Source organism: Phaenicophaeus curvirostris, chromosome 4 (assembly GCF_032191515.1).
Source record: "Phaenicophaeus curvirostris isolate KB17595 chromosome 4, BPBGC_Pcur_1.0, whole genome shotgun sequence".
NCBI classification, from domain to species: Eukaryota; Metazoa; Chordata; class Aves; order Cuculiformes; family Cuculidae; genus Phaenicophaeus; species Phaenicophaeus curvirostris.
In genome coordinates, this window is record NC_091395.1 from 67,301,990 (window position 1) to 67,322,797 (window position 20,808).

A 20,808-nucleotide genomic window follows, 5' to 3' on the forward strand; every position below is an offset into this window, starting at 1 on the left:
TACCAATATTTTTCTTTAGTTGCCACTATCAGAGAAGGGCAATATAGCATCACTGGCTATCGGAACAAAGAGGCCTCTCCTGGATCATCAAACCACTTTCCTTCAAAGTCAAGGGAGCTTAGTTTGTTTGACCTAATAAATAGCAGGCTGAAGGGATCTGATTGCTCTCAGCAACCACATGATGCAGGCAGGCACCAGGGAGTGTGGGGAGCTATTTAAGCTGAAGGACAATGCTGGCACAACAACACATGGATATAAACTGGCCAAAATACTTTTAGGCAGGAAATTAAAAGGCAATGTCTAGCCATTAAAGGGGTAAGCTTTTGGAAAAGCTTTCCCATGAGAGTAGTTGGAAAGGAAATAATTAGTTTTAAGGAGTTATTAAAAGGATTATAAAATGCAGTTGCTGGAGATAGGATGAAGTAGCATGGGGAAGAAATACGTCCCCTCGTATCCACCAAAGGCTTATTTGCTTTACAAGAAAGACATTCATAGCATTATATGGGACCAATAGATTAGTTGGGGAAGATGCATAAGGCATCTTGACATGTACAGAGGGAGTCACAAGGACTTATGGATTAAACCAGATTACTGAAGACCTACATTTTCATTAGTGAAATTTCCTAGGCACCTATCCTACAGTTTTTAAGCATTCTTAGAAGTATTGTCAAATTGCCAGGGGTGGGCAGCTCAGTGTTCTGATATAGACATGATTTCTTACACAACCACATTTTACAGTGATGTTCTCCCTTTTAAAAGTGGATAAAAGACTGTCTGATCAGTGTCCTTGTCTGGCCATGCCCTGCACCTGAACTCTGCAGTCTGACCTGGCTTCTGGTTAAACTCCATTTCCATTGAAGGTCTCTGTTTTCTTCTGTGTGGATGGGGATGTATGGAACTCCACATGCCAGGGACTGTTACGACACCATGGGTCAGAGGGATTTGTGTGTCTGGGGTGTAAAAGCTGGAAGGACCAGAGTGAGTGTGTACATGAGTGTGTGCAATCACTATCAAATACCAAGTTGGACTAGAGTAGACAGGACAAAACATTTGGGAGCTGGGTATCTGAGTGGCTGTGATCTTGGGCTGGATAATGAAGAGATCGTAGGGTCCCACAGCTGGCTCCTAGAGGAACCACGAGATCCAAGCTAGCTATAAGGAAGGCCACAGTGTCTGGGCTTTGGCTACTTTTCCAGCAATGGTCTTTTATCCTGATTAGCCAGGAAGGATGATACTTTTGTTGCTGGTTGTATTTGCCTGTACTGTGTTTTCTCTTTCTTTATGTATGTAATATGTGCCTATTCAGAAAACACCCTTGTCCCTAGTATGGCTGGATCTCAGGACACAGATATGCAGTGGCCTTTGTGGACCTACCAGATTAGGCAACTCCTAACATGAAATACCACAGACACCTGTCCCATGATGCTATTTTTTTTCCTATTTATTTGCAGGTCAATGCCAAACTGTACAGAAAGGTATGATGTGACTTTGCTTGCTGTCCTTGGAGGATCTCGAAAGCTTAAGTATTTTTTCAGTATTTCCTGGCAACTTTTCTAATGTTGGTGTGGTAGTAGGTCTTTAGAGAGACGATCTCTTTCACACAAGGTAGGATTTTACTGCTATGACAACAGTATGTGTTGCCAGCCAGAAACATTAGTAAGAGAAGGAGGCTCAAACGTAGCCACATTACCATGATAGCCAGTAATTTTATGAAGAGACATCCCTCTACTACTCCCTTTTCACTCCTTAGTGGGTTGAAGTTATTACCAACATTTATCCTTCTTAAGTGTTCTTAACCTGATTTCTTAAAATGTATTAGGTTTATGAGGTTATATGTGTAAAGCAAATTTATGGACCTGCTTGCCTGCAAGTCAAATCCCAGAATGATTTTTGAACTCTTTGGGCAATTTCAATCAGACTTCACAAAGGGACTGCAGTTACAGAGACAGCAAAGTCTTAACAAATTTTGTGTGGCCAAGCAAAGGAGGTATCTTACCCACCAAAGAAAAGCATCTATATGATCTTACACCTCATCAGTGAATCCAAACTAAAAGGCAAGGACAGGGGAGAGAGTGATATCACAAATGTACTTCATTCAGGAATCCAAGTTTTCCTCATGTTAAACACTAGTAAATTCATATCTCAGCAGCAGATTTTTCTCTCTTATGGATTCTTGGGTGTTTAGTAGGCTCAAACTTTATGCTTAATTTAAATCAGATAAGATTTAATTGAGTATGAGACAGCTTTTCCTTTGGAAACCAGACTTTATTAATTTTGGTGGTTTCCAAGGTATTTGTTAGATTAACTGCCATATGGATACTCCAGTGTTTTCTGGCCAGGAGTTTTCTCTTTCATTGCTGTTCAGGTATTGAATTTAATCTTATTTTAGGAGCTGTGTTTATCAATCAGATAACCCCTGATGCCCCATCAAATTATCAGATACCATTGAATTCTGAATGACGTCTACTTGCATCAAACTGTTTGCAATCTCCAGACCAAGCATACTTTCTTTCATCTTTTTTAAATGGCTTTAGACATCAAATTCATTTGAGAGTATTGCAGACTGCTTCCAGTCTATCTGCGATCAAAATATGTTCATTGAATGTGTTATTCATTATGTTGTCTTTGAACTTTTCAGAGTGTCAATGAAGCAAGTTATTTTTCACATGTTTATCTCCTTTTCATAGCAAAATGTGTGGACATCACCTTAAGTTCTTGTACTGATGTTGCCTATACTCAAACGATGTATCCTAATTTTCTGGATCAGAAGTCTCGAGAAGTGGTTGAATATAGCTCTGAGTACATCCTCATCAGTGTGCTGCACAACTTACTCCAGGGAGAATGCAATCCAGACCTGAGGCTCCTGGGCTGCTCAGTGCTGGCTCCGCAGTGCGAAAAAGACAAAGTTATAAAGCCCTGCAGACGTGTCTGTGAAAACCTGAAAAAAAGTTGCCTTCCTGCTTTTGATGCAATAGACATGGCTTGGCCCTACTTCTTAGACTGTGACCGCTTTTTTGCTGGGGAAGAAGAGGGATGTTTTGACCCACTGGCAAAGCTGCGAGGTAAGGGAAGAAGCTCTGCTGACATATCTTACTCACGTGGGTGGGAAAAGTCTCATTTCACTTAGCTTGATGTGTCTATGGCACAAAGCCTTTCTGCTTGTCATCTCAGCTTGTCATCTTTATAGACACCTATAAGGTGTGATTCATTTTGTTCCACCTATTTTAAACACTTAATTAAACTGTACTTGAGAAGCATCTGTTTCTTTCTCTTATATACAAAGAACACCAAGGCAGAGAGCTCAGAGTTAGACGTTTAGACTACCAATGTGCATTTAGTCAAACCATGCTCTGTGTGATAGCTGTCTGTATATTTGAAATATTTTATTTAAAAATGGAAATTTTGGTCCATTCAAAAATTCTTGAGTGCTTGACAAGTTTAACAGGTCATTAAAATAATCTTATTAGTGATTGTCACAGATTTTTGTTCAGATGAAGATCCAGATAGCTGAAGACAGATGAATCTCCTGAGAAATTAATTTGATGCACCAGATTCAAAGGGTACATTTGTGTACAATCTGTATATTTGTATCTAAAATGTGCTAAGAATGCCAAAGGCCTGGAGGTTGGACAAAATATTTGTCAATGTGCATATGCATTAGTATGGTTTCATGAGCAAAATATGCCACAATAAGCAGCCTAGATTTAACGCTTTGATTGAGGCTGTATTTTTTATAATTCTATTATAGAAAAAGACAGTTTGTGGACAAGAACAGGCATTCATTAAACCCTCTGAGCAGCATGGTTTTAAACATTATTACAATTCTTCTTTGCAGGAGAAGTAGATGTTGAGGAAGATTTGCCTTCAGACTTGCCAGGAACTTTTATTCAGTTCAAACATCACTCATATTCCCAAATGGTGAGGACATTGAAGAAGACTGCTTCTAAATGCTCCCACATTGCAACAACTTACAGCATAGGTCGCAGTTTTGAAGGGAAGGATCTATTTGTGATTGAGTTTTCAACCAAGCCAGGACACCATGAACTGCGTGAGTTATATTGGTGTTGATCAAATTGTTTGAAGGAAGTCCAGAATATCTGAGTGAAAACAAGTCTTTTTATTAGGATATTACTTAAACTGTAAAAAGCATTGATTCCAAAGCTTGTCTCCTTCTTTATGTTCCTGAATTACAGCAATAACTGATAATTCACTGTATCAAGTACAGCCTGGTTGTGATTTCCTGACTTTATGACCTCACTTTATTACATCGATTGACATTACTTGTTCCTAGATGTATGAGTGTGTACTAGCTGCAGTGATATGGCCGTTATTTATTTGTGCCTAGCATAGAAAGAAGTTTGGGTAATTTTCTGTTACTGACCGTCCCTCTCCATCTTCTGCCACTTCCTTAGTTTCCTTTTATTATCGCTGTACTGCAACATCCTACACGCTTCCTACAAGTAATGCCTGTGCCTGGTCTAAACATAGTCCTTCACATGGTAAAATATGTACATCTTGCAAGAAAGTCAGGTCGTTGACATCAAAAAAGGGCAAACAGCACAGGAAACAATCCTCCTTAACAAAGATTAAGGTCAGTGCAACACCTGTCACTGTAACAAGTGAATGATACCTGCAATTCATGTTATTATAACATCTGAATACCTTCAGATTATGAGTCCTTGCAACTGTTCTGCAAAGGAGAACAGTGCTCTTTTTCTTATTTGTAGATTCATCACTGAGACAGCAAGGGCCAAATTTGTAAGTGTTCTAAATTCTTCAAAATTCAGCTCATTTTCTTGTGGACTATTAGGTATCATTTTCCAGTTACCAACTCACAGCTCAAATATAATACTAATATATAACTAAATCTGGTGGACTGCTATGGCCATGGCTGCAGACCAAGAGTTTCTTCTCAGCAGACTAGCTCCAACACCAAAGCAGCCTCAGCAGTGAAATAGAACTGAATGACATCTGAACTAATACTTCATTGAGATTATCATCTCAGGTCAAGCTACAGTGTCCTCTGTGAACTGTGCTGCAGAGGAGGCAGAGAAAATACCTGGGAGTGATATTAGCATTGTTTAATCTTGGTCACACTGCTTTGCATAGTGTAGAGATATTTTCAGGTGCATTTAAACTTCATCAAGATCCTTATAGACATCTTTAACAGAGAAAAGTTCTACATCACTATTTCCTGGCCTATTATCCTTCTCTCTTGAGTGAAGCAAAGGAGTTGCAGGTGATGCAACTGATGATGCTGATGCTCATTTGCCAGGAAAACACAAAGCCTATGAATCAGGCTTTTAAATTAAGTGTGATACAACGTGATAAAAGATGGTAGTTTAACACGTTACCTAGCATTTCCTTCTGAACATGTTGCTTCATGTTGCTCAGGACAGTGTAAAAGAGGATTGAAATTGCTTAGAGCTGGAAGTTTTTCCAGCCCACACAAGCTGGTATAATATCTCTATGCCAGCCCTCTTTCAGTTTCTAGTGCTCAAGGGTAGCCAGCACCAAAGATGAAGAGATAGATAGACAGGAAAGGGTGTCTCCAAAGTGCATCTATTTTCTACTTTCCAGTAGTCTCTAGGGAAGAATGGAAATTGAAATAACTGCAGAGAGTTTTGAATTTATATGCTTCTAATAGTCTTATTCCAAGGCTGTTCTGCCTAAAAGCCACTTTTTATGCATGACCTAATTTCTGTTCCAAATAGAGGGATAGTATATTACACATCTGCAGGTCATTTCTAGGATCTGTGACAATATGAGGCATTGAAGCTACCCAAGGTAAGTGAAAGTGCCAGAGGTGTATTTTGTTCCTTCTCAGCCATGGCTTGACATTTTTGTTTGCAGTATTTTTTGTTCATAATTAATGATGAATCCAGCAAAAGCTTAACGCAATAATTGCCTCTTATGATTTGGGATTCTGAAAGTATGGACTTACTTTATTTCACACTATTTAAATTGTCATTGCAACTACTTGTAATGGAGAGAAATTCACCTGAAACTAGTATGCTGTTTATAGGAACATATGCATTAAAGCAGTGTAAATACAACTTTCTTACTCATCAGTAAGCTATTTTGATTACTCGGCTTTTGGAAGCCATCCAGTTATAATCAAATTAAAGCATCTTATTGCTTCATATTCCACAGTCAAGCCAGAATTTAAGTACATTGGCAATATGCATGGAAATGAAGTTGTGGGGAAAGAACTGCTGGTATACCTCGCACAGTATCTGTGTTCAGAGTATCTTCTCGGGAACCCTCGCATCCAGACCTTGATTAATAATACCAGAATTCATCTTCTACCTTCACTCAACCCTGATGGGTATGAACTGGCTGCAGAAGAGGTAAAAGACTTTTTATAAAAAAATGTTCAGGGCTTCATGTTTCTAAAATTAACCATGGGAAAGGACAAACAGGGAAGAGCGTATCACATATGGGAGGGAGTGTTAATCAGCAGCCAGAATCCCAGGCTGTTTGATGGTAGGTTGCTCTCCAAAGATGATGTGAACAGAGCTAAGAGGAAATAAGAGCCATGTTTGTCATTTTTGCTGTCTGCATGCAATGACATTGGAATGACTGTGCTACATTTTCACACATTTATAATTCTCTGCTATCCAAACTAGAACAAAATGCCCCCTGACTCACTGTAATGACTGCTAAATTATTTTGTAAGGAAAGGGAGTTTCATACTGTGGAATAGATGTTCTTCCTCTTTTAGAAAAGCAGATATAATAAAATGTGATTATTTTCTATACTGTCACACTTTCATAAAGAATGGCAGTCTTCAAAGATCAGCTGGTGTCCAGAGGAGACCTGTGAAAGCAAAACTTCTTTTATATGATACCTGACATTCTTTTTAATTCACTTTTGTTGCTTGTACTATTAGTATGAAAATAAGACCTTTCTGCTTCTGTATTGCTCTTGTGGTGAGCTCTGACTGTTATATAAGTCTGAGGTTATTGCATTCTGCCTGATCCTGTCTTAGAATGTTGGCTATATTTACTTTTTCTCCTCCTCTAACCCACTCTGCATGTGGCTCTGTGCTGAGTAAGAAACTGCTGTGTTCCTTTCATGAGTCACATCACTGGTGAGTGAAATGCTTCCTGTGTCCTAGTTAGCGTATTAGTGTTCATGGCGATAAAAAATGATTAATAAGTGTGGGTTTTTAACAGTACAGACATTTTCAGTTCACTTCTTTTAAAACTTCCCCTTGATTAAAATGGCATTTTAAATAATTTCCACAAAGTGATGTTTTGAGACAGGAAGTTATTCTGTGGTTGGTTTCTGTGTTAAAATTTAGGGAGCTGGTTACAATGGATGGATCATTGGACGTCAGACAGCTCAGAACTTGGACCTGAATAGAAATTTCCCTCATTTGACATCTGAGGCTTACAGAAGAGCCGGGATCCGTGGGGCCCGCCTTGACCACATTCCCATTCCACAATCCTACTGGTGGGGTAAGGTATGACTTACAGATTTCGTACATCACACATACTGCAGAGCAACTCGGGAATCTAGAAGCGGAGACTGCTTGGTCTCTGGTCATCAGGTTTTACAAATAGGAATAAACTGTACAGAGTCAGAATTGGCGTGAAAAATCATGGTGCAGGTCTGGCCAAAGAGGCAGATATCACAAACCATTCAGAAAATCTGCAGATAATTTGGATTTTGCTATTTTGGATTAAGAATTATGACTGTTAGGATGGGGTCACAAGCGTGCAATGATTCATCAAGGATGACTTATAGTGTGGTAATATGTTAAAAGAGCTTTTATGGACTTGGCTGTCATTGCACTAAGCTCTGCATAGGTTTGGTGCAATAGTGGTTTCTGCCTTGGGAAACATACAAAGGCTTTGTCTGAAGTTTTCAGATTTCCACATAAAGGAAGGTTTTTGACAGCTGGAGCAATGGAAACAGTCTGTCAGCCTGTCATGGTGCAAAAGAAGAAAAGACTAGACAGATAATAGATTTGATTCACTCCACTTGTGTATAGCAGTTTTCATAGCTGTACATCTAAGAACCCTGAGCAGATATCAGACTGAATGTTTTCTTCAAGAAATAAATGGTGTATGAATGAATATGCAGAATCTCAAAGCAGGGTTAGGCCTAGCCTTGCAGATACCTGCCGTGAAACCCCACTGTTGGCTCACTGCAGGTGTGAGCTCTGAGCTGGACGCACAATGGATTCTTACCTGGTCTCCTAGCAGATTTACTTTCCCACGCAAGACAGAGGCTTGGAGCTACTCCTGTTCTCTTGTTAGGAAATCCTCTTCCTCATCCTCCAAAGCCAGGACTTTGTTTGGGGTTTCACAGTTCTCTGAAGATGGCTCACTTTAGTTCATTATCTGCCATTCTGTTCCCACAGGACAAAACAAAATTATTCAGTTAGTCAGGAACCTGCCAGCCTTTGTAACATAAAGTAGTGTTTCCTGATAAGAACATGCTAAATCAAAGCTATAATAACAAAACAACAGTTTTTACAAACATATATATATATTTCTAGCTTACCGGAAGTCACTGTGCTCTTTCAGACTCTGTTGCAGAGCCCATCTCTCTTGGTCACAGCTTCTCACTGGGTCTCTGATTTGAAAGCAAGTGTCATCTTGCTTTCAGCCTTGTCAAGGCTGGCCATTCCACACAATTGCAGGTCTGCTATCTTTTTGACCTACATCAATATGTATCTGGGGGAGATACTTACAGGGAGAAGTTCCCTGTCTTAGGAGTATGAATTTGAAGGCATTTCCTTCTGTTCTTGCCAAGGCTGTATAGCTCTGCCATCAAGGACTTTCATCCTCCAGCCTCTCCACAGAGATGTGGCTGATGAGTCAAATTGAGTCTGCAACAACTCACCTACCAGACAGAGTCCTTTCTTTGCATGGCCCTTTACAGAATCAGTAGTGAGGGTGCCAGTCTCCTGGGAGTGTTTCATGGGCTCTATTGTCCCCTACATGCAGACAGGCTACAGGATTTCCTGGCACGCCTGCAAAACGTCACTGAAAATGCTTTTGATTTTCTGTGGAGGTATGCAGGAAAGCTGCTTTTGCCCTTTCGGACTGGGCATAGTGGTCGCACAGCAGACTTTGGGGTATGAAGGAAAGGATGGAGATGTCCCTGTAGCCATGTAGTTGCTCTCTTTCTCTGTCCAGAGGTCTAGGGCTGATGGACCAAGCACCACTGAGGAAGGACAAAGATAGCTTTGACCCTTCTTTGTGTATAATAAATACATCCATTCTCTAGCAAACATTTTCTTGTTTTTGAAGAAGTTAAAATAAGGTGGTGGTTCAATGATTCATTCCTCAGAGCACCAAACGTCAGGGAAACTCCAGACACTCTTCTGACACCAAAGTGTGTCCTGACCTAAACAACACAATAAACACCTCCAAATCCTTATGCTTACAGAACTACGAGTGAACCAATATACCCATGACATGAATGACACCACAAAAATCTTCTTACTGACTGCAGTTTCACATGGTTCAGAAACATGTCAGTAAGCATTCTTGCAGCCTTGCATCCCTCTCCTCTGCTGGTGGCACCACAGGACAGCCAAATCAGCTCTCCCATAATGATCTTCAATTTTGTCAAGCAGATGAACCCACGGCTCTTACAGTAGTCAGCTTTGTGCATGCAAAAGAATTAGATTGGATTTTTCAACGCCGGCTTCTCAGCTTTCATTAACTTAATAGTATTTATTACCTGCCTTCTTAAAGTATCTGAGTATTTCAGGGCATTGTATAAATATCAGAAAATGGGAAGTGAGCTCCCAGCCAGTCCCATAAACTCAGGAGAGGTCTTGCCTCTCCGTAACCCTTGCTGTACATGTTTTTTTTTCCCTGCTACTATGAATTATGGTAATAAGTGGTCCGAGGGCTCAGACTGAGAGACTTCAGCCTTCATGCAAAATTAAGTCACTTAAATTGGCCTGATTTGTACAGAATTTGGAAGGCTGTGCTAGTGGAGGCTGTCTGAGTCTTTAGGAAAATGCGTCTGGTTTCTTCTAAAAGAGAAAAAAAGAAATCTTTGAAAGCCATGGAGACAGTGACTAATTGCAGCATAATTGACAGAAATGAGATTCAGGTTTAAAAGGGTAGTGGCCATTCCCTCTACTTATGCAGAAATAATTTAGCTGTTTTCTAATTGTGCCCCATTTTTTTCTTGTGAGATGGATGCTTTAAAATTGATCTCCTCTGACTAAAAAGCAAGAGCCCTGGTAGAAAAAAAAGTCAAAACCCACATTAAAGGAAAAGTCTATGAATAGTCAAAGGCCAAAGTGACACAGATAGCATCTGATATCATCCAGTGGAGCTGAACCAGGATGTGCACATTTCAAAGCCTTAATCACTCTACATGATGTCACTGAAATGCTATTAGGATAAAAATAGTGGCATTGAAACTCCTAATTTTCCACAACATTTGCTTCAATAAGACTGACTCTGTGACACAGTGGTGTCTTGTGTATTGCGCAGGTATCTAGTGAGCAAGTTGGCTAATCTGGGAGACTGAATTTAGGAGCTCTCTGAGTAAAACTGTGCATTTTGCTCTTACCTACTGGATTGCAGAAGTAACTTGAAAATCTTCTTATCAATGCATGAGACTCCTGTTTGAAACCAGGGCTGATTCTGATACCAGGCATGCCCTTTCTGTCTGGGAAGTGAGAGCTAGGGCTGCTGCAGGCAGGACAGAGAGCTACTGAGAGTGCGGGGCAGTGTCATCCCACGGGAGTGCTGGTGCTGCGAGCTTGCGAGATGCAGGCTTGTTGCCAGCTCCTCCATCACCCTGTGAACTCCCAAGCAGGGGCTTGTGGGGCAGGCAGTGCCACTCACAGCCCCTTACAAGCCTCCTAGGGTCTTTTTCTTTTCAGAAGAGATGGGCCCAAAGGGTGAACAAAATGCTTTCAGGGTTCAGGTGAGAGTAGCTGGTTAAGTCCCAGATTCCCTCAGGACAAAGAACACCCCAGGGCACTGTACAAAGAGCGAGTACTTGACCACAGCAGGTAGTATACTTCAGACACTACCAGTTTCCTTTCCATGAAGGCTGGTGGGCTGTGTGTGTGTGAAACTGCAAAAAGTGCAGAGCTTTTGTCCTTTCCTCTTGCAGTGCCTTTTATCTGCCTTTTAAAAATGTTTTTCAGGTCCTGCCTTTCCTCGAAACTCTGTGTGCAATCTTCCCTTGGTTCAGTTTCTGGTGTGCAAAGTGCATGCTGTGTGTTCCTGAGATGTTCAGACTTTACCTGTTACATCTTCTAGTATATTAAAGTTGCCTCTTTATAATACTGAAGTTGAAAGGGTTCCCACACAAAGATTCAGAGGCTACCCACTAGGCTGAGAGATAAAATGGACCTGGCTTGTGTTGCCTGAGGACAAGTTGCACAATCTGCCTTGTGTCCATATGCTAACCACAAACCACTGACTTAATGACTCTGACTCACCTTACAGCAGAGGGAACCCTCAGGTGCAAAGTAAAGCCTTTTCAAATAGCACAGCTGCAGCAGCTGGAGGCACTAGTTCAGATCACTGACTACAGAATGACATTTTAAGGAAACATGAAAAATGGAAGGACTCAATTACTATGGAGTCTGAAAGGGAGGCAACCTCCTGCCTAGGTCAGGAAAGGGGAAAGGGCATTAATCTTCAATCATCCCAGGCAAAACTGTATTTAGACATGGCTTTTCCTGGACAAACTTTGCTTTCTACCCTATATTGATAGGGAAGCTGTAATATATGCATGATGCACCTTTGCTTCACAGTGGTGTTTATATTGCACATTTAAATGTTGCCCATTGCTTCACCAAAGCCGTGTTTTACCTGTGGGGCAGAACAAGGACTAACACAAAGAAAATAGGAACTACTGTTGTTGTAACCTTAATGTGTAGGTCTTTAGTTTGGATTTTTTTTTGTTGGTTTATTTTTGTTTGTTTGTTTATTTGGTTGGTTGGTTTGGCTTGAAGTCTTTTCCTGAACATTGCTGACTTGATTTATTGCAATTAGTCATTAGTCACTCTGGGATCCTGGCTGAATGATTTTCTAACAGCTGATGGAACCAAAGCAAAAGGTGATAAACAATGTTAGATACTGGACTGAGTCCATCATAACTGATCTTGCAAATTTTTTAACAAACCTTCGTATCTGCAGTTGTGTAAAGCAGAGTCTGAACTAGCAGCCTCTGCCCTCGCCCACTTTCCCCTTGTAAATTCACAAGCTGCAAGGAAAATCTCATCTCCTCCAAGGGCACTGGCATGTGTTTGGGCTTGCAGAGACCGGCCACCAGATGACACTGTTACCCATAAGAATTAAATTACACTGGAGCAGGTCGGTGAAATTACTCCTAAGAAAATAAGGGTGTGAAGGAGACTTCTGCATGCCAGGGGCAGATGGATGCCTGAGCATCTTTGAGAGTCCAGTGCCCACTCCCTTGGCAGCTCTTACTGAGTATGGACCATCAGAAAGATAAATTTCATGACTTACCTGCAGCATTTCACTGCAGGTGAACTGAAGTTGTTGTGCTTTATAAATTAGTTTTCATTTATTTGCACATGAGCCTGGGCCAAAGGATAGCAAATGAGACAATGTATTTCCAACAGGTGCTGAGAGTTAGATATTGATTCCTGTATTCCAGCTGATCCATCTAAAGTCAGTCCCGCTGATTCAGAAATGAAATAGGATAAGGAATTTGGTTTGCAAGTACTGATACAGTGCCACAATTTTTCAAGCCTAGATGCTGCCATCATTACTTTGAACTGCTGAAAATGTCACTGGAATAAAAAAATTATTCTTCTGTCAAGTTTCTCTTTCTTTTTTTCCACAGTGAACAGTGCATTTTATCTGTTCCCTGAGCAAGCTGATGCTCTTCTCCCATTAACTTTTGGGACGGAAGAGCCAAAAAACTTCAGCACTCTCCTTTCTGACACAGTCCCTCCTCCACTCATCTTCATCCTTCCCAGGATCAAATCCCTTTGGAGCTGTGTGACTACTCATAGCTTTGTTTTTTTCTTCCTGGATTTCAGGTGGCCCCTGAAACAAAAGCAGTGATGAAGTGGTTGAGGTCTATCCCGTTTGTGCTCTCTGCCAGCCTTCATGGGGGTGAGCTGGTTGTGACCTATCCTTATGACTATTCAAGGCATCCTATGGAAGAAAAAATGTTCTCCCCTACACCTGATGAGAAGGTAATATTGCTTCTGCAAGGTGAGCTTATCAGTATGGTTTCTATGTGTGAAACTATGGACAAAGTTTTCTTTTAAGAAGTAACAAATTTTTATTTATTTAGATTGTATACATGTGTGTACATACACATGTGTGTATTAAATATGTCATAAATCACATGTTTTTATATAATGCATGTATATACATATATATGTAATACAATTCATACACTTGTTCAATGTGATTTAAAATATAAGACCATTCACACATTATCAGCCTGATCTGTAAAGATTATCCTATGTAGTGTGAAGGCAAACATGATTTCACAAAGCATAGTTAGGAAAAGCCAGGCTTTTATTCTATGAAGGGTATTGGCTGTGATATTTATATCACTGATTTCAAGAAGAAAAAGAACAAGCCTGAGCGGTTGTGTTACTTTTCTGTTGAAAACTTTAGGGAAAAAAAAAAGAAAAAAGGCTGGCTGCCATATGGTGGCAGCCTTGCTACATTTATTCTAGGTCAGGTGAATAGGAGTGGTTTTCCCTGTTCCTCCCTGGGACTCACTGTAAATCTTCTGTGAAATTTTTGCCATCTTTCTTATTTCCCTTTGGTTTCCTCTATCTAGTATTCATTGCCTACATGCCCACTAGGAGAACAGCTAGTTTTTCAGCCTTCTAGCATATGTTAAAAATGTCCCTGTCCTCTTAAGAAAAAGTGATTCTTTATATAATGAACAGTTGCTGAAAATAGTGAGAAGTTGATCTTTGACTTGGAGCATCTTTATCTTTGAGCATACCTCTGAGCTGACTTCTTCTAAAGTGACAGTTCTTACTAGCACATATTAAATATTTAAATATTTATGAATATTAAACATTTTCTGTATCAATCCATTTCTTCTGAGCTGCATGATACCTACTGACTATGCATGTGTAACAATGATTTAGTAGTAAAACAAACCAGACATTGCATAGTAAGAAGGCAATGTAGGAAATATCTGATGAGTGCTAATGAAAGTTACAGCTCTTGGTGAGGACTGGGGGAAATCATAAAACTCTGCGCTTAAATCCCATTGCCTGGGGTAGAGGTATCTCAATTTATGCATAGATAGTGGAGAAATATGGATGTGTGTGTCTTATCAAGCACTTCACCTGTGGGATGGAAAGACAGCAGCCTCTCCATCACCTCCCGTCAGTGACAGAACTTGAGTTTAGAGTGAAATGATGCAGTCACATGTACAAAGTGCTCCATCCCAACACAGTGCACTGCTGGGCAAGCCCTCATGGCATCTCTGATTTGTGACAGTGTGAGGCACAGGACCTCACACCAGCCTCACACTGGTGACTGCTGCATAGTGAGTGGCTGCAAAGCCTGGGAAGATAGCTACAAACTTAAAAGTTTAAAACATACCAGGGAGGGCTAGGGATGTCCTCAATTAAAACCACTTTTTCAAATGAGTCAGCACAGGAACTTTAATACTACCAGTATTACTTTAAATTTTGTCCAGAAAGTTATAAATTCAAACTATTAGTAGTAAAAGTTCTTCTAAACATATTTAATTAGCATCCATTTCTTTCCAGCAGAACTTTGAAGGAGACTTGATTGTCTGGCCCAAGCAATACTTAGCCATATCAAAATTCAAGGGAGACACAAAAGCATTTTATACTAAGTCAGGATTTTTAGTGTCTGTTTGTCACAAGTATTTTGGTAAATTGTCTTTACATTTACATTTAACTCACTTTCCACCTTTCCTGGCTCAGCTTTGTGATTGCTGGAAATGTTCATAAATATTACTCCAAAGTTATGTGCTTGGTCATTTTGGTCTTTATCCTTAATGACAACATCAATGCTAAAGTTTTTGGATCACTTCTAAAAATAGGATTTTAGCCACCGACCTCTTGAATGTGTTGTCTTAAGCAATATGCAATGAAACTCACAATGCTGAGTGGCAAGATCTAGTAGCATCAACATTTCAATGTTGAAATCTGAAACTATTGATTTTCAAGTGATGTTCAAATAGTCAAAAAGGAGAGGGGGGATTTCTGTACAAATTTGGAATAAACATTGGAGAAAAATGGCAGGAACTTGATTCAAAGGAATGGTATCTGCAGATCACTGCTGTTTCTTCTGCCTTCACTACATGTACCTGTCACATTCCCTTTCTGAGTGGTGACTCCTCTGCTCTTCATCAGTATCCACACTCTTAGGAAATCTGCGGTGACATGCTCCATCACCAGATCCTGTCCTTCACTTTTTAGGAATGGTTTCTGCCTCACAAAGAAGCAACTGTCATAGAGATTAAACTGGCAGGTTGTCCTGTGTGAGTGATGAATGCAAAGAAAATTGACACTGTCCATTTTAAACAGCAACAGCCAATGCAAACATCTGGTTGGGCTGAGGCTAGTGTAAGTATTTTTGAAAGAGTAAAAATAGCAAGAGCTAAAACATAATGAATGGAGAGAGCTAACTTCAGCTTTTAAACCTAGGACTTGAAGTAAAATGAAACAAACTCTACTCCTGCCCCAGATATGTTGAAGTCAAGTATCACAAAATCCACTCTTATTTAATGTTATTTGTGGCTAAATATATTGGTTTGCAGAGAAGGACCTTGGAGAAGATGACAAGTGAAAACAATGGTAATATATCCTTGCATGTAGTTTGCCTGCTCCGCCAGCCTTGAGGATGAAGGGTGGCTCATTGTCTGGGCTCCCAACAGCAACAGTCACTAGCAGCAATGACAATGCTTACAGTTTGTAAAAGCAAATGTATTTCTAATTCTTTTGTTGCAGATGTTTAAAATGCTGGCTAAAGCCTATGCAGATGCACATCCAGTTATCTCTGACCGATCTGAACTCCGTTGTGGTGGAAATTTTGTAAAACGTGGAGGTATAATAAATGGTGCTGAGTGGTACAGCTTCACTGGAGGTAAAAACACTTTACCATCAGATCAAATGAGGTAAAACCTCTATGTGACCATTATGAGACACAAGACTTTGAAAGATATAACTTAAATTCAGTTTACATTAAGTCAGACTCATGCAAAAAGTTACTTGTAAAGGATTTAAGTAGCAAAATGTATGTTGATAACATTCATATTCTGATACCATGGGATGTATTCAGTCCTTATATGACTTAAGAAAAATTAACAAGTTGTAGAAGGGTCAGATTTGTTATTGCATGCAATATCATTCTAGTTTTAAAATCTGAAATGTAGAAGTAAATGCTTAATGCTATGCTCTCATTCTTTAGCAGCCTGTATTTGAATCCATCCTGCAAACTTGCAAGTGCAGTTTAAATAAACTCTTCTTCGAAAGAACTGCAACAGAGACAAATACCTCATTCATTTGTGCTTAGGTTGCTAATTTGGCTCCCCAATAATAGTGTTTAGTTTTCTTCAGAACTCCTGAAATACTAGCATGGATGAAATATCCATGTTCATAAAATTTTCAGCAGTGCTTCAGTTATGTTTTCAAATAGGACTCAGGTGGACCTCCAAATAATCACATTGAAACTAGGCAGTTGGAAAGCATTGAGGCATGAATGAGAATTAGGTTTAAATATTTTAGGCTTACATTCTTCTGAAAATTATATCCAATGTCTTTTGTACAGAAACAGTTTTGAACATACTAATGGCAAAAGGTCACCTCTTTGCTGGTGACCCTTGGCAATCACCTCTGATACAGCTGATTATCCAATTACCAGGATTAACCAATCCCTGTCTCTCTATCGCTATTTCTTGACCAGGTGAACAATAATTTAAAGTGATAGTTTTCACCTGAAAGAAGTGTCACTGTCATTAGTTAATTCATAATTGAAATGAGTTGTAGTGTTGGGAATTTTTTGAATACTTTTTATATAGTGGTCAGGCACACACTTCACAATATGTTAATCCATACCCAGGAGGACTGCATTTATCTGGCTGCAACAGCAAAGCTCCACTTAATGGTTACGTGACTTCATGATCATGATCTCTCCTTTTTCATTTTAAACTTATAGGTATGGCCGATTTTAACTACCTTCACACAAATTGCTTTGAAGTTACTGTGGAAGTAGGATGCGAAAAGTTTCCTTTGGAGGAAGAGCTGTTTACAATCTGGCATGAAAACAGAGATGCCCTTCTGAATTACATGGAAATGGTAGGGCTCTGCTTTTACAGACCTTCCTGTTCATGCTTTCTCTTCTTCATTGTTTGTCAGTATTTGTTTCTTTTACTGTTTTACCAGTTAATTGTTGAGATAGCACTGAATAAAACATCACACTGTATGGGCCCCGGTGCCACAGTTTGCCTAGCAGCACACAGTTTGTCTTGTCTTGCTTGCTTGTCTTGCAGGAAGGATGGAGATTGAGGACTATCAAGGCCTTGAAAAAAGTGAAAAGGGGAATTGTCTGTAAATACTTTGTTCAATATTATAAATCAACTATCCAAAATCTAATGCTAGAGAAAATCCACGTATTCAGAAAAATGTGAATCACGGAACCATTTTGTTTAGGAAAGACCTTTAAGATCAGCCTTTCTCTTGGGGAATGTACCAACAAGCTCTGCTATCCAGAGAGATTTTTGGAACTTTTTCTTCTCCATATTTCATATTTGTGGCACAAACCCTACTGCACAACAGGATTGAGCTGAAATAAGGAGGCTTTAAGTATCTTGCTAGAAATGCTCTTTGCACCATTTCCAGCTTGATTTCTTGATTGAAGCAGTTAACAAAGATCTGAAGCCTGATCATCTAAAGGAACAGCTGTGTGTCTGTGAGCATTAAAACATGCCATTTAAAATAATTTTTAATAAGTTTAAGCTCAGCAAAAACAAATACCTCATTGACAATAAGTAAGTGAACACAGAAACAGAAGTTGCTCATCTTTCTTTAAGCCATTAGTAGATTAGCTTTCTGTCATGCCTTATTTTGATAGAGTACACAGTAATTTAAAATTGTTAGGAGTGTTTTTATGGCCTTTCTAAGCAACCTCTTGCTACTTGTGGTAAGTATTATCATTCAATAAAGTCTATAGTAGAGACCACCAAACTCATTTCATTTTACAGCTGTCTGATGAAAATGAGTTTTAGTGAATCCAAATGGAGCTGGGTTAAATCCATATATATTGCAGTTGAAGTCTTCAAGATGTAAAGATTTTTATAGTGTGAGATACTGTAGAAGTCTATGCTGGAAAAGCTTTTTGAGTAAATGCAGGACAGTAAGCAAAACAACTTTGAAGATAAGGATGACTGAATTACTCTCGATAAGGATTAAGTCTGCCATAACCAATTCAAACTTTTCTTATTCTGATATATACCAGGCTATTTGGTGTGTGTACAAATTTGCTTGGCTTAACACGCAGAAGTAGAATTCATTCTCATAAACTCCAATCTCTTTTCCCCACCAGAAGGGGTATCAAAACTCTCTCAAACTTATGTGGCACAGACTTGAGGCATAACCAAAAATATTATGTTTACTAGGTAAAACAAATGAACTTTGTTAAAGAAATTTCAATTTTGTCATTTCTATCCCATCATGTTGTAATTGCAAAATTATTATTGAAGTTGGATGAGGTCATACTATTTTGAGTATGTCTACACTGTAAATTAAATTTCGGTCTGAGATGACTCTTCTGACCAGATTTACCCACTGCCCACGTGATAAATTCTCAAGTCCAGCTGAAAAGCAAATTGCAGTGTTTCATCATAATAGCTCTTAACAGGCAGTTTTCAAGTTTTTATTCTGAGTCGTTCCCAAATCTTTCAGTGACTAGCTCTGCTCAGTACAGAATGGCTGTTTATCAAGATCAGTGGCACATAAATAAAATACTGCTGTCACTAAACTTTTTTCCAGCTTTGTATTAAGAATAAAATTAGATATTTTAATGTTTAGTCTTAAACATTAGTATTCCAACAGAAAAAAACAAATATATTTTTCCATTGTTTTGCTATTTTGCTCTTTATTTCTATTGTTTTTCTGTGACAAAGGATAATGGTGTGGGGAAAAAGGAGACAAGAAGAAAGAAATGGGGGAAATGGAGTAAAGAACAGCTCAAGCTGATAATAGCAGTTCAGGAGAAAAATCAAAAAGCATTACTTTTTGTTTAAAAAGGTTGTATAGAATTTCCAACAGAAAATGTTTTATTTTGGAAGGATGCAAAAAAGAACCTTAAGAAGTTTAATGTTTAAACATCTGGATTTTTTCCTGTTTTGTTGTGTTTTACTGAACTTCAAGTACAATGAGCTGTTTGTGTATGACAGAATTCACATCACTCTTTAGTTTGTCACCAAGAATGTGTCTCACCAGCTCAAGCAGCTGTGTTCTGTGCTTGTAGAGAAACGAAAAAGGATATTATACATACTGTTATCATGACATTCTGACATGCAGTGATGTGTAGGCAGCAGAACCATGAGTTCCAAGTAGCTAAAGAATTCCTTTAGCTATTCCTACTCACTGATACTAAATAAGAATATTAACAAACTAACAATTACATTAAATACTGTGTATTTATCAATGTGCAAAATGTATCTGAGAATTAATAACAAATACTGCATTAAAAACTGTACCTTAAATAATGCTAATATAGAAATTTCCATTTTATTTTAGTCTTATATTTCTGCTCTACCTTAATTAGTATCAGTGTGCCTATTACGGGACAGGTGTTCAGTTTTTGTTCTTTGTCTCTAAGTTTGGGATCCTTTTAGACGTGGTCAAAGACAATGAGAACTATGTATTTCAACGAATATTGAAGACCTAGTTTCTTTAAACAACCCTCATTAATTGATTTTACTGTTGTTGTTGTTTTACTGTTTACGTGTTGGCAGCATGTTGTTTGATAAGTGTCTGAAAACTAATATTTTGTCTTCATTCTGATTTATTTCACACATCTTTTAGTGCTGTTTCATGATGAATTAGCCACACTCATCACACCTGTGATGCCTTTTCATTGTGTCTAGAGCATTAGATTATTTTTAAAGCCCTAACTTTTGAATTTTGTTGTGATTCTGTGTCTAGGGCAGACATCCAGAAACAGTCTTTAAGTACTGTGGTCAGATCATGAGGTGCCAGTGATCTGTGCAGAGAAGGGATGCTCAGTGAAGAGCGACATACGTAGCCTAAAAAAACTTTTGCTCAGTTATCTCTTTCCCTCAGCCCCCTTGGAGTTCCCAAAATAGAGGATGTGATCCAAAGGAAGAGTAGCACCCAAGAGCCTCTATAATGGGTTTGAACCTCTTGAAAGTTGTTTCCTCTCTACAGGAGTTTCCTTGTAGAAGATGAGGAGGTGGGAAAAAATAAATTACTGTAGTAAATGGCTTCCATCTCTAACTTTGCTTTGCTTTTCCAGGTTCATCGGGGGATAAAAGGAATTGTGTCAGATAAGTTTGGCAACCCAATAAAAAATGCTCGTATTTCAGTCAGGGGCATCCAGCACGATGTCACCACAGGTAATATTTTCAGTTTGAGCTTTTTCTTGGGGCACAGTGGAAGCATTGAGAGCTTAACTTGAAAAAGCCTTGTGGTGTTTGATATAAATGGCATTTTGATGGAGAGTTGAAGGCTCAGCTGTGGGTTTGTTTCTAGAATAAAAAAAGAGGAGAGATATTAAAGTAGCCATTGAGGCTCTCATGACTCTGGGGTGACACAGTCCTTGCTGTTAAAACATCCACCTGAAACCTTCTGATGTCCATCAA

At 39.1% G+C, this 20,808-nt stretch overlaps 2 protein-coding genes across 3 annotated transcripts in view; both read left to right on the forward strand.

Moving 5' to 3' along the window:
• The window catches only part of TRMT44 (tRNA methyltransferase 44 homolog), a 335,844-nt gene that overhangs the window by 225,619 nt on the left and 89,417 nt on the right, over positions 1-20,808 (forward strand). The window lies entirely within an intron of this gene.
• CPZ (carboxypeptidase Z) overlaps positions 1-20,808 on the forward strand; it is a 34,317-nt gene that overhangs the window by 11,026 nt on the left and 2,483 nt on the right. For both annotated transcript variants that reach the window (XM_069856375.1, XM_069856376.1), the window contains 9 exons: positions 1,452-1,475; positions 2,688-3,062; positions 3,836-4,048; positions 6,154-6,350; positions 7,307-7,468; positions 13,010-13,168; positions 15,932-16,067; positions 17,139-17,278; positions 20,463-20,562. In XM_069856375.1, coding sequence (XP_069712476.1) covers positions 1,452-1,475; positions 2,688-3,062; positions 3,836-4,048; positions 6,154-6,350; positions 7,307-7,468; positions 13,010-13,168; positions 15,932-16,067; positions 17,139-17,278; positions 20,463-20,562 — 1,506 coding nt within the window. The remainder of the gene's footprint in view (positions 1-1,451; positions 1,476-2,687; positions 3,063-3,835; positions 4,049-6,153; positions 6,351-7,306; positions 7,469-13,009; positions 13,169-15,931; positions 16,068-17,138; positions 17,279-20,462; positions 20,563-20,808) is intronic.